The sequence below is a fragment of the Drosophila albomicans genome, chromosome 2L, assembly GCF_009650485.2.
Source record: "Drosophila albomicans strain 15112-1751.03 chromosome 2L, ASM965048v2, whole genome shotgun sequence".
NCBI classification, from domain to species: domain Eukaryota; kingdom Metazoa; phylum Arthropoda; class Insecta; order Diptera; family Drosophilidae; genus Drosophila; species Drosophila albomicans.
In genome coordinates, this window is record NC_047628.2 from 22,448,999 (window position 1) to 22,463,664 (window position 14,666).

A 14,666-nucleotide genomic window follows, 5' to 3' on the forward strand; every position below is an offset into this window, starting at 1 on the left:
CTTGGGCTAAAAATGGCCAAACCGTTGACTGCAGAGAAAACCTCCCAGACGAAATTGAGCCAAAGCTGGAGACTCCTGGAGAAATATACTATTATACAAATGGCACATTCATTGCTATCCTGTCTAAATATTTGGAATTTGAAGGACAAATGAATGCTGAATTAAGAACTAAAGTCGAGCAAATTATTCATGCATCTAGGGAAGCTGGGTATACTGATAAAGATTTCGATTTATTGAATAATATATCTGAAACATCTTTAAAACGCAAATTAGCTGAATTATTGAGATATATAAAGTATAACATTATTACTAACCATTAATTATTGCTTTAGCTGACCCATTTCTGCATTATTCTGCTTACCACAGTTGTTAAAGTAAAGTCGCACATACGAGTTGTCGTCATACAGTCGTAAAAGTTAAGTCGTTTTTAAGATTAATTCTGAAATCTATACCGTTCGCCAAAACGACTTAAATTTATAAATATTCAAATACAATTTCATCAATACTTAGGAAATGAAGACCGAATAAAATAAATGTTAATTTTGCATTCCAACATATGTATATTTATTTTCATCATCTACGCAAGTGAGTTAACTTAGTTGGATTTGAAGCAGCGCAGCTTATTACTTTTCAAGGTAGAGCTTATTAAAATATATGTCTATTTGTATTGGGAGGCTGGTCAAACTGATAAAGAGTTAGATAGAATTCAATATTTGTTTGGTAGCAATTGCAATAGCAACTTTTATTCTTTGCTGAATCACCTTAGTTAAAAAAAAAAAATATTATAAATTTGAGTATTTCACTTAGAAGTTGAGTGCTTCGAGTATATTATAACTTTTTAAAATAAAATGAGATTAAAATTTGGGGCCTATGCCAATAAACAAATTTTATAGTTCAAAGTTTGTTGATGTTGATAATAGACATCCGTTATGCGAATGTACACATGCTGATAATAATTGCATATTGTTTTAATTATGTGAGTTTAAGCAATTTAAATTCTTACGCAAATAGTAAATTGAACTTACTCGGTCGACAATAAGGTAATTCTCAGTCTTGTCTCGGATAATGGCTATCGAAAGCTTTATAGCCTTCTTTCTTACTCTCACACATAAGCTTTTGGCTTAGCAAGGAAATCGCCTGATCTAATCAATTTCGAAGTTGTAATTCCCAAACGTTTATGGCGAAAATTGAATGATGTGCTTCATTTGACAGTTATATTTTTAGCCAAAGCTGAAAAGATGAAGAAGCAGCCAACTGAGCCGCAGTGGTTACGCCAAGGATAAAGTTTTCTCTTCGACATATTTCATGTGTGTGTGTGAGGGCCACTGATTACGGATAAGTGATGAATTGATGATTGATTTGTCGGCACACGTTCAATACAAATGAATGAGTATCTTTTCACCAGGTAAAATGAGCGACGTATTATTTGCTTCATTTAACACGTGCATTTAATTTTTGGAATAATAATGAGAAATTGGTCAACTTTGGTTTGAGGTCCTGGAGTCTAGACAAAGTGAATGCTCATTTATTATACACGCGTAATTCGATGTTGGGATTCCAGATTTTTCTGCCATGTTTTCTTTTCCAATTTGTGTTGTTTACTATTAAACAAACACAAGTCGACATGTTTTTGGCGCCATTACAACGATAGCGCCACCTATGCAGCCGATCGAGTTAACACTTGATGTATTGCAACCGTGTGTTACTAATTAAAAAATGTTTTCATGAACAAGCTTTATTTTATATTTCGACAAATTTTAATAAAAATGTTCATTAATCATTAATGCGCTTGCATATGTGCATTAAATTAATAGTTTAATAGCAACTTTACAATAATAACTATTTATATGTAGCACTTACCCACATGGTATGCTCCTCTTGGCAAAGGCACTGCCGTTTAATATATACACACATACATACATACTCGCAATACATAATATGTATGTATATGTGCTTATTCATCTTTTCATAGTTGTTTGTTTTTGTATGCTTGCACTCACACTGATTTCTCAATTGTAGTGTTGGTTTTATTTGCATTGCAATTTTTTCGCAATTTTAATTACAAAGAAAAACAATAAAAACACACATTTGCAACCAGAAACGCGGCTTGAAGAGGCGACGCCGGCATACTGGTGCGCGCTCTGTTGAACACATGTTAAAAGTTTTCTGTGAGAGCTTTAAAACAGAGACAAGTGCAGTAGAAAGCTCATACAAATAAGCCAAGATCAGACTGAAGAGGATAGAGTGAGAGGGCTGCAGTGCTAACAGTTATTATTTTATACACGTATACGTATATGAATGCATGTGGGATCAATTGGGCAACCCCGCTGTGCTTTTGTGTGAATGAAAGCACTTCGGTAATTGCTTATCGTTTAGCGTGTGTTAGAAGAGTACATTCTCTAACGACAATTTATAAATTGTTTGAGTTGAGATTTGCAATTAAAAGTTTCTGCTCGGCGCCAAAACAAATTTTCTTCATGAATATTTACTTCATGAATATTTATTTAAATTATTAATTCAAAAATATATATAATTTCTTTAAATTCACTTGTGTGAATTCTTTCTATATGAAGTTGCTAGCTAACACTTCATATGTATGTATGTCAAAAGCAAAAAAGCGTTATCAAGAGTGCGAAGTTAGAAGCTATCAGCATAAACTCTAATGCCACTTGCCAGCGCCGCACATGAAATGCACAAATCTCTTCAAACATAAAGTTGTTGGAGGTTTTCAATTCAATTCGCAGTCGACCATTTAAGTAATCTAATCCAATGGCTTTGCAACTGTAACCGCAAACTAAATTTATTTATTTTATTTTTTTCCTTGCTTGCTACAGCGTCAGCTTCTGTTGTTGTCCTGTGTAGTTTAAAAGTTCCGCATGACTCGCAGGCAAATTGAAATACACGCAATTGAACAGCAAATTAAATTATGCATTTCATATGCTATCCGAGTATGCGTGTGTGTGTGTGTGCGTTTATATGTAAGAGTGTTTGTGTGCGTGAAGCAAACAAATTGATTTTGATTTATTTATTTATTGGTGCAATGTGTGCATGTTCCCAATTTTTGCAGTGCCAAAAAAAAAAAGAAATAAAAAGCTAGTGGGATAGAGGAATGGATTGAAAAGAGCAACGACAACATCGAAAATCGGAAAATTGTAGCAGCACCAGCAGCAGCAGCAGATGTGGACCAAAATGGCCGAGATGGCCTCAACGGGTTTCAGTTGGTTGACGCTGGCCTAGAAAGCGCAACCTCAACCTAAACCTCGATATATAACATGTGCCGCATGCATTGAAGTGGACACAGCACAGCACAACACACCACAGCACGATACTGCGCTGCAAAAAGCATTACACAACACTACACTAAACACAAAACACAACAACACCGATACCGACACTAGCAAACAAACACAGACAGACTAAAAGCGAGAGAGAGAGTGTGAACTGAACAATGGTCATCCAGTGTACATGCGATTGCAACTGCAGTGATAGAGACACAGCCCGTAGCTCCTGTTTGCCACGCTTGCAGCAGCAACGTGCCACGCCCACGTCGTCGTTAACGCCGACGCCCACAACGCCCCTAAATGGTGGCAATGATATGGAGAATCGGTTTCCATACTATCGTCGCCTCTCAAATACCTCATCAGCGCTCTACGGCAGCTGTCCCCAACTGCAATTGCCACACCATCAGCAACAGCAACATCAACAACATCAGCAGCAGCAGCAGCAAAAACAACAACAGCAGCCGCTGCCTCAGACCTGCCACAGTCACGGTCTTAGTCTTGGTTTAAGGCATCATCAACAGCACAACAACAACAACAACAACAACGACGAGGAGCAGCTGCAGCGGCAATACTCGAGTCTGGTGCGGCCAGCGAAACACAGAGGCAGCGTGCTGTGCAACAAATGTGCGCTGTGACGAAGATACAACCTAAGCTGTGAGCATCCCGAGTCACATTCACAACCACATCCGCAACAAGGCCACAACAAAACAGCAGCAGCACCTACAACAGACAGCTTAAAGCGAAAGCAACAGCAGGAAGAGGAGCAAGGACAGCCACAGGGAGCAGACGGGGCGCATAACACGCCACGTTATTTGTGCCCCGAGTGTCGCTTTAACAATCAACCGTTGGCCTGGTGGGTCTCATGTCCACGTCTCTCCTATCTGCCAACTGAGCAGCAGAAGCAACAGCAGCAAGAGTCGACAGCAGCAACAGCAACAGCAATGCAGCAACAACAACAGTCACAACAGCAGCAACAGCCAGCTCGTCACTGCCATGGCACAAATCTGAATTCGGCTACGCGTTTTCCACTTCAAGCGACAGCCAAGCAGCGGCATTGTGACAATTTTGGTAGCTATGCCACTTTGCCCAGCATCGAACATCAGCAGCAGCCGCAGCAGCAGCAACAGATGCATCATGCACCCTGCAGTCGCCATTGCACAGCAGCTGCAGCAGCAACATTGCCACCACATCCTGAGCCAGCTGCTCGCTGGTATGCGGCCAGCACTGTCAATCCCAATCCTTGCTGTTACATGTACAATCCCACGCCACACTATGCCCCTCCGCTCTGCCTCTGCGATAATTGGTATCACCAGCAACAGCAGCAGCAACAGCATCAACAGCAGCAACATCATCTCCATCATCAGCGTGGCTTTCCAGCAGGGCCAAAGCCATTTATGCCCAATGGCGGCTGCTACTTGGGTGAGTAATGAGCCAACTCCGAGTGAACTCTCTCATTGCCATTTTCCGTCGATTTTCCATTTAATCAACATTCAATTGTTTCCACTGCCGCAGGCTTTGAAGGCCATCATCCCAGTCATATTACGGATGAGGAGGATTCGGCGTTTCCAGCGCTTGCTGATCGAGAATTTCATTTGTTGCATCGCAATATTCCCGCCTTGAGGCGCACAGGAGTCGACACAACGCGTATACGACAGGTGAGTGCAGCGACTTGCAAACTGTAGTGCTTATACAACTGTAGTGCTTCGCAAACTGCAATGCTTCTACTACAAAGCGAATGAAGCAGTCAAACCTTAATTATTAATTTAACCAACTGACACTCTTCTCTAACTGTAGTGCTTCTACAACTGCAATGCTTCTCAAACTGCAATGATACTACTAAAAAGCAAATGATGCAGTCAAACCTTCATTAATTTAACCAACTGCACTTCTCCTCTAACTGTAGTGATTTTCCAACTGTAATGCTTCAACAAGTCTAATATATTTATATGCATTTCTTGTTGTAGTATTTTTACCCGGACGGCGGCTGGGGCTGGATCATATGCGGCGTGTCCTTTCTGGTTCACATTCTGACCACGGGTCTGCAACTGAGCTATGGTCTGCTGCTATTCTATGCGGTGCAGCATTTGCATAATACAAGTGGCATCGGTAAGTGAGTTTCACTGTTTTGGCAGCTGCATGCTGCGTGCTTAGCAAAGAGCTTGTGGCCTTAATCCTTATCAGCATATGCAATGCGTGGCCAGAAAGCAAATTAAAGCACATCAAAATGCGAAGTTCATTTAATAACAAGCACAGTTTTGGAGTGACTAAATGGAGGAAATGTTTTGACGCTGCTAAGTGTGGAAGTCTGAAGTGGCAGCTAACTAGTTGTCTGACAGAGTGATTACATTTATTCAGAGTAAAATAAACAGTAAAGTGGCCGACATTAAAATAATATGAACACGAATGAGAGTGGTATTAAAAATAAATGATTTCAAAAAGGAATTAAATTCATATGCGGTTAAATATTCCTCATCAGTGTTGCCAAGTGTTGTGCTCGGCTAAAAGCAAAATAAGCATTGAGCTAATAATACATAATTCCATAAATAGAATTCAAATACAAAAAATGAGAGCTAAAAAATAGAAGATAAATATTAAGCAGCTTAGATGCTCAATATAGTATTCCGCTGATTTCGCAGGACAGAGCTTAGTGGGCAAACTCGAGGAGTATCACAACCACAGAGAACATGTTGCCATGTTGCTTCTGCTGCTTTTGTTTATTTGTACTTTATTTCTCGTCGACTTAATAAACTGTTTGAGACTCCGCGGCATGCCGAGAATGTTTAGCTCTTGAAAGTCTGCTTCAATTTTAAGCAGTTTATTTTTACACATAACATATGCCAACTTTATTTGCAGCATAATGTTTTTTTGCATGTGCTTGAAATAATATTTGCAACAAAGTTATGTTTTAAGTTATTCAATTTTGTCTCATTTCCTCTTTTGCAGAGCTGCTGGGCGCTTTGAGTTGGTCAATTTCAATGCTCGCCATTCCGTTTGTGGTGTCGCTGTGTCGCAAGCGATCCATACGCTTGCTATCCATTGTCGGTGGTCTCGTGATGCCGCTGGGCATTCTGTTTACATCATTTGCCACGGAATTCGGTCAGGTTGTTTTCAGTTATGGTACGTATACTTAATATCTGTATGTATATACAACAATATATATAGCGTAGCGGAAGTTGCTTAACATTTTCCTCTTGCGTTGCTTTCGCTTTGGGCAGGCATCGTGTTTGGCATTGGCGTTTCTATGGTGCGAGAAGCCTCCACAGTGATGCTGGGCAATTACTTTAAGCGTCGGCGGCAATTCGTCGAAATGGTGGCCATGTCCGGCGAGGGAGTCGGCATCGCATTGTTCTCCGTCATCCTAAAGGAGGGCGTTGGCAAGGCTGGCTGGCGCCTAGGTCTTCAAATTGTGGCCGCTCTAACGGCGCTCAGCTTTTTCATGGGTCTCATGTATCGACCCGCATCCCTCTACCATCCGCAGCGACGGGCCATTCAGCACTTGAAAAATCAACGCAAAAAGGTGAATCACAATCGTCGAACACACACACAGAGAAAATCCCCAAAACTCTAACTAATGGCAAAACTCTCTCTCTCTCTCTCACTCTTTATCGCTGTAGCTGAGGGAAAAGAAACCAAAACTGACCCATGAGGTCGAGTCGCCTAGTCGATATTTATTTTTGGACATATCATCCCTCAAATCGGTAACAGTTAAAATCCTTCTAATGACCTCCAGTGTCGCTGCATTCGGCATCTATACGCCCATGTTCCTCATGGTAAGCCAAACACGACGATTTATGGCAATAGTTAAAACGATTAAATATTATTGCTTCTCTTTCTCTCTCTTTCTCTCTCTAACCCAGGCTCTCAATGCCGCCAAGGAGGGTTCCGATGTGCAGGAGCTTGTGCTGCTGCAAACCTTTCTCGGCATCTCCATGGCTCTAGGCGTTGTGCTTGCAGGCGCTTTGCTGCGTCGCTGTTTTGTCATCAAACACTTTGTGATCAATACCAAAATCGTTACTCAGGTGAGCACGATTTTACACTTAACAAACTCGAACAACTCATGCCTCACACCAATGGTTTTATAACCATTCATTCATTGCTTTCCATTTTGTTGCAGTTCTTTATTGCCATTGTTGCACTGGCCATACTCTTTCTCTCCTTTGTCATGGGCTACAAGGGTCTCTGCATACTCAGTTGGCTTTATGGCATCGGCTTGGGCGGCTTTCAATACTCACTTAAAATTCTGGCACTGGAGCGCATCAAACTTAAGCACTTTTCAAAGGCTTGGGGTAAGTTTTGACCATACAGCTAATTGGAAACACTTTTAAAGTCTTTTGTAATTTTTTAACTACATATTTAGTTATTATGAGGCAATTTATTTAACCATTTAGTAATTATGAGTCAATTTATTTATGAAGAAACTGATTCCTTTTTATATCCGTTACCCATAAGGTAGAAGGGTGTTATAATTTTTGGCTGCAGGAAATGTATGTAACAGACTCTATGAAATATTTTGAATGCAGTACAATACTAATATTATATTACATTAATATTTTTTTAAAATAATACCTCGCTGCGGGTAACTCACAGTGGAGCACACTCAAAAGTAGCTTTCTTACTTGTTTTATAAATAATATGAGATTTAAGCTTCAATGTTAATCAAGGGGTAACAATTCCTATTTTCCTATTTTATTTTAAATCCCTTTAATTAAACTTTTGGCTAAACATGAGTTTCTTATTAGATACTAGATGTTTTTTGTTCAGGACTTTATGAAAAAAACTCTGCTGAATACTTACTGAACTTATATAGACAACTTCAAAAAATATATTATATAACTGCTAAATAAATTTGTTTGGAACTTAACAAATGAAAACTGATTTACAAAGATTTCCGTCGTTTACTTTGATTCGGTTTTTTTCGACCACACAAAATGAATTGTCTCTTTTTACTTAGTCGCTTACTTTATTTACTCTTTTAATGTCTTTTATGTTAATAATTTAACCATCACACACAACTTTCCTACTCTCTTCACAGGCTTTATACGTGGCGTGAAATCGGTGCCCGTATTAATTAGCGTGCCGCTCACCTCGTTCCTCAACGATTATTCCCTCAAATACGGACGTGCTGGCTACTATATTTGCTCAGCTGCCGCTGCTATCTCCGGCATCATTATCTTCTTCATTACCGAGCCACAGGAGCAACAGCAGCAGCAACAGCAGCAGCAGCAACGCGGTCATCTCAATGGACATCTGCCCACGCCCATGTTGATGCGTCACTCATCGGCGCGACATCATCGTCCACAGCTGGCGATGGACTATGGTGGCTATGGCGAGTATCCGGCACCCGATCTGCTCAGTCGCAGCTGCATGAGTCTCAATCAAATGGAGCCCTATCTGCAGGCCAACAACAGCAGCAGTTCCAACTATTGCCAACGTCATATGCACCATCAGCAGCAACAGTTGCCACCGCCGCCACCGCCACAGCAATCGCATGGTCATCAGGGGCTGCATCAACATCTGCAGCAGCAGCAACAACATCATCATATGACGCCGCAACATCATCCACAGCAGCTCACCTGCCACAATCTGGACATGCAACAGACACGCTCCCCCTACCAACTGGGTCAGGGCAGCATTGGGGCCAAGATGGGCAAACGACTGCAGCGGAGTCTCTCGTTCATCCAGCAGCACAACTGCTGCGATGGCCAGATGTACTGCAGTTGGCACAGCACCTATGAGCTCGGATGCCGCAAGTCGCCCAAGTAAGTTATGCTAGCTCCCTTTTGCAGAACTAAGAGAAGCACTGTGAATTGTCTAGGGGAACTTCAACTTCCTCTTTAAAAACTATTTCCTTGCTTCAACTTGCCACATTTCCCATAGGGAATTCAAGTTTGCAAAAGCAGAGTGCTGCACACATTGTTGCACATGCAAAATACCTGCAACATTTGCTTTGTTTTCGTTCTGCACATTGTCAATTCCCATATTTATATTTTCGTGATTTAGTCGTGTTAGTTTTTGTATTTTAGGCAGATGCTAATTAAAACTAACGTTGCTGCTGATTTCATAAATATTGACATTAATTTAAGCACATATTTTAGAATCAAGTGCAAAAATTGCTTGCAGCATTTCATTTAAAATTTAATTGTTTTTTTTTTTGTGAATTTAGAAAGAAAAATATCTGTTTTATATACATACTAACCACAAGTTCCATACTAACATTTTTCGAAATTAATATACATAAAACATTTTGTGTAATTATTAATTCATAATTTACATTTTTTGGTGTAGCATTTTGGTTTCAAACTTTGAAACCTTTTGATTTGAGGAATTACTTAAATTTATATCTTTATTATTTATAATTTGTATTTTCTAATGTTTTATCAGAATTTCCATTTAATCACAGCTTTTTATATTTTCTGTATATTTTCTGGTAACTTGAAGTAATATTATTGAAAGCCAAGATTTTTTCTTTCCGCTTTAAACTTCACTTTAAACTTTCAAACTTTTTCATACTAAAATGGTAGACAATTAAATTTCAATCAATTTTTCGTCCAGTGTGATTTTATGATATAGAATATTTTTTTATTTATTGGCAATTAATTAAAGACTGAGCAAAATTTTTCATTTAATAACTTTTGTGGAATTTTTTGGCAATAAGTTCACAGCCCGTATCAAGCATTTATTGTAGTTTTGGTTTTTTCTCTATGCATTGCTTATTCACACAGCGGGTTGGCAAACTGAATGCAAATACTTTTCAAATATATATTTCCCTCGCATATTGTATTCTAAAAATTCGTTTAGAACTCTAAGCGACAGCGGCTCCCATTGCGGTTGCGAATAACAATAAATCGCATTCGTGTAGAATATTTAATTGTTAATTTCCCCCTCGACAAATTATCGACTATTGTTCGTTGTTCAACTAGTGCAGCGAAATATATTTTAGGAAAACAAAAAGCCAGCAATTGGATTGCTTATATCGTTCAATAAAGGTTGTTGTCGACATTGCTTGAACTCAACGATGTTGATGTCTTCTGGTATGATTAAGTTTTCACATCAGATGATGAGATGATTGCTCTCGAAACATGACGTACAATTATCGAAATGTGAAGCCCTACAAATCCAATTGAGAGTTGTTCGGCTTCCTGTCAACGTCAATAACAATCGCTGCACTTGCACTTGCACTTTACACACGCTATTTACGAGCATTCACCTCACTTCACTCTCCGTGTTGCACGTGTTTATTTGCAGATCTCAGGACAGGCAGCAACTCATCTGTACTTGCAGCAGTCCCCCATCCACCACCTATGGAGGAGTCGGAGTTGGAGTTGGAGCTGGAAGTTCAGCGCGTAGTCGGAGTGTGCCGGAGGGTTTGTCGACCATGTCGCAGCAGTGTAACTGCCGTCATGGGGCAGGCGTGCCAACCGCAGCGCCCTCGCGCGAGTTTATCTACGTGCCACACGCCTACGCATCATTGCAGCGCACGCCACATCGACAGAGTCGTCAAACAGGAGGAGCAGCAGCAGCTGGCACAGGAGCAGGAGCAGGAGCAACGGGAGCAACTAACAGCGGTTGTTCGGCAACGAGTCGCAATCCACAGTGCCGACTAAAACGCTCGCAATCGCTGTGCCGACCCGTTCACTTTGTCGAGCAAATCACCACCTCCGTGTAGAGTAAAGAGCGAGGGTTAGCCAAACCCTTGGTAGAGTAGCATATTTTGTAGTAGTCGTCGTCGTCGTCGTGCAAAGTTACGTGAATCGAATTCAAATTGTCACAAAGAAAAAAATGAGAAAAAAAAAACGAACACACATCTTTTCTAGTCTTTTGTCGTAGTTAGTAGCACGCATAGTCCGAAGTCCGAAGTTCGAAGAATGAAAGTGGAATGGCGAAACTTGTAACTGAAAAACCCACAAAAAAAAAAACACACACAAAAACGCAACTCGATGAATTTTTAACTATAAAACCTTTTAACAATTTCTACACATAAATAACCAAAAACTTAAACCGTAAATCACACACACACATGCATACACAAAACAGTTGGCGAAGGGCAAACGAAAAGCTTTATCATTGTCTCGACACAAACACACCCACAAAAATGTATTGCAATTAACTTGGCAACATTTTCATATTACCCAAAAGGCAAAAGCGCAACAATAAAACGCAAATATTATGCGTATGAGTAAACAAAAACAAAGAATCAAAGAATCGGGCAACATACACGTCGTATACTTTATGTACTATAGCAAAGAATGAAAGCCCGAAGGGGAGGGGAAAACATACACACATACATATATTAAATGGTCCATTTTAACAACGTACACAAACAATTTATCCACCGATACCAATACGATATATACTCGACTCGATTCGACTCGATTTGATTCGACTTGCACTCAGATCGAGGCCGTCGGCACAGTTTTGCACTGTGTGCGTATACTTTATTTTTAAATGAAAAATATGCGTATTACTTATACACAAGCGAATTCGATGTAATAGGAACAACACTTTCTGCCAATATACCATTCGTTGTGGGATTGAGCCTTATTTTAATACAAACACAAAGAGAAAAACAAAATACAAAAAACACTTCAGTAATTATAATCGAATATATTGAATGCGTATTTTAAACTACATTTGGCAGCAATAGCAAAATAACAATAAAAAAAACAACACAACAATTTTCTGAATCGTATTTACAAACCATTTGGCCATAAAACAATGAATCAACCGCAATTGCACAATGTGCATAAATAAGTAATATTAATAATAATAAATTGGTTGGAAAACTCAAAAATAATAATTACGTGGGACATATGTGCAAAAATGAAATTAAAAAAAAAACTTGTTGAATTGCAAATTCAACCGAAAATCAATAAAGCATAAATTTCAATTATATTTAAATAAATTATTAAGTAATAAATTCATTAAATTAATGAATAATTATAACTCAATAAAACGAAAATTAAGCCATTTTATAAAATTCTAGACTTAGGATCGGCAAGGTCGATGCGCAATTATCCTTGCAGAGCAGAGCAGAGATTCAATTATCAGGCAAATTTTCTCATAAATTGCAATTTAATAACTATTTATTTCATTCGATAATGTATGTTCGTATGTGGTCAATTATTTGGCATTGTCGAGGTGCTAGAAACACAATGAAATTATTCAAAACACATTATTTATTTATCGATCACAAACTCTCTGCAAGGATTCAGTTATCTGGGGGGAGGCATAAGAAATAACGAGATAAGGAATAAGATTGCCTTGAGCAACTAACTGCCATAATCTGCAATAAAAATGCAAAATTAACTATGTGAAGCTCATAAACATGAACATCATCAAAATCATAAACATAAAATAAACTCGACACTCGAAAGCAAACTCAGCTCAGCTCAGCTCAGTTGCGTTGCGTTGCGTTCAGTTCGGCTCATAAAATCTAATTAGCCATAAATTCTTTCTGCGTTTGAGAAACAAACACGTACAAAACTGTCTAACAAAATCTGTAAACAATTTCAATAACTGCAACTATTTTCACTGTGTGGCGTGTTCGCTGAAAAGTTTTGCATAAATTAGGCATAAATTGTGCTAAGCTTACACACATGAACACACACACACACTCACACTCTTCTCACTCAAACACAACCACAAATCATGCATATCTAAATGCCCTAATCTAAACAAAACAAAAAAAAATGTTTAATTACGAAAAATACTATTTCAATTTGTCGCAAACTATTTAACTTAAGATACAATTGTAGCTAAATGAATTTTGCAATGAGATGAACATCTATTAGATATGGAAAATTGAAGAGTAGTAAAAGCAAAATACAAAATACAAAATTTGTAACTCATAAATTCGAAAATACTTTAATATGAACTTTGTAACTCCTTATCATTAGTAGTTTAGTGATAAATGTTAATAAAACGCAACATGCAAATAAACGACAATGCAAATTGTAATTGAAAACCTTTTCCTACCCACGCACGCATGGACAGAAATAGACTTAGGGTTAACCACAGCATTAACCACAGCATGGATGAAAGGATTTGGATGATGGTGGGGCGGGATTTCAATGGACCGCAATAAACTTTCATTTATTACGTGCTAAAAATTAATAAACTCTTGGCCGAAAAGTTCAACATTTGAGACCAACGATGTCATATTTCATTTATTAATTAATGGCATTAACATAAAGCGTCAATTTGTGTCACCAAAACTCACACACACACACACACGCTCGCACAGAAGCCCCTTCTAATACCGGTGCGAATTAAAAACTTTGCTGAGCTTCTGATGCGATGTCAGAATGAAGCCACGTTTTATAATATGTACCAGAGTACATAGCACCCGAGGCGCCATTATGAGACGTGCCTAGACTGCAAACAGTTGAACAAAGAGCAGCAAGCAACAAACTACGACAACAACGATAACAACTGGAGCAGCAGTCTGCTGGGATGGAAGAAGCAACAACAACAACAGAACGGCGTCAATGACATGCTCAATTTTTCATGCATTATGCTGGCGCACTACTGTGCGTATGCTTAATATTTGCCTGATATTGACTCGAGCACAAAGCACAGTTAAGCTTCGAATATTTGCCATGTAAGCAGCAAACACACACACACACACCCAGACAGACACGCACACTAACACAAGCACAGACACAGCGAGAAGCGGGAAGCCCTAAAGCCAGCCTAAAATGCATAAGACAATTTGTGCTGCCTGCCAAAGTCTATATAAATGTCTTACGACCGTACTAAACACAGCCAACGACTATTTATATACCCAATTTATATGTATGTGCAACTACTATATATATACATATATAGATGTGTGTGTGTGTGAGTGCTGTTTGTATGTATGCGGCAACTGAACAAACAGATCCAACAATAACTACGATTGTTGTGTATATATTGTGTTAGAAAGTTAAGCCATCGCGAGTCCTCGCAACAAGTCATGAATTGTGACATCTGTTAAGATCTTTGAACCTTCCTCCCTCAAACAAAAGTTTGCAAAGTTCGCTTAATTTGATATGCAACATATGTCAGGTTTTCAACAGCATTTAAAGCATCGCATAAATATTTGAGAATTTCATTTCGCATAGTTTCACTAACTCATATTTTTAAACTAATATTGAATCTCATTTTAAACTTTATTCGAAATGGTTTCTTTTATCTTAGAAATTATTCGATCTCATTAAGATATTATTCTCGATTTAATATAATAATTTATTATGGAAAATAATTTTCTATTTTATACAATGATGTTCTTCTTTTTGTTTTCTTTAACATAAATCATGAAATGAGTTGCTTCACATATGATATTATTATAAATTCAATCATTTTAGAACAAATTACAAAAGAATATATAAATAAATCGTATGCAAT

General features: G+C 38.6%; 2 protein-coding genes across 2 annotated transcripts; both read left to right on the forward strand.

Moving 5' to 3' along the window:
- Window positions 1-3,078: 3,078 nt before the first annotated feature.
- On the forward strand, window positions 3,079-3,917 carry LOC127565173 (myb-like protein AA). Its single transcript, XM_052002511.1, has one exon. The coding sequence runs from the start codon at window positions 3,449-3,451 to the stop codon at window positions 3,914-3,916; it is 468 nt and encodes a 155-aa protein (XP_051858471.1). The 5' UTR covers window positions 3,079-3,448; the 3' UTR covers window position 3,917.
- On the forward strand, window positions 3,917-14,039 carry LOC117566011 (monocarboxylate transporter 7). The gene is made up of 10 exons (XM_034245432.2): window positions 3,917-4,700; window positions 4,794-4,936; window positions 5,246-5,387; window positions 6,225-6,398; window positions 6,497-6,798; window positions 6,896-7,051; window positions 7,139-7,300; window positions 7,396-7,567; window positions 8,314-9,040; window positions 10,527-14,039. The coding sequence occupies exons 1-10, from the start codon at window positions 4,223-4,225 to the stop codon at window positions 10,945-10,947; spliced, it is 2,877 nt and encodes a 958-aa protein (XP_034101323.1). The 5' UTR covers window positions 3,917-4,222; the 3' UTR covers window positions 10,948-14,039.
- Window positions 14,040-14,666: the final 627 nt, after the last annotated feature.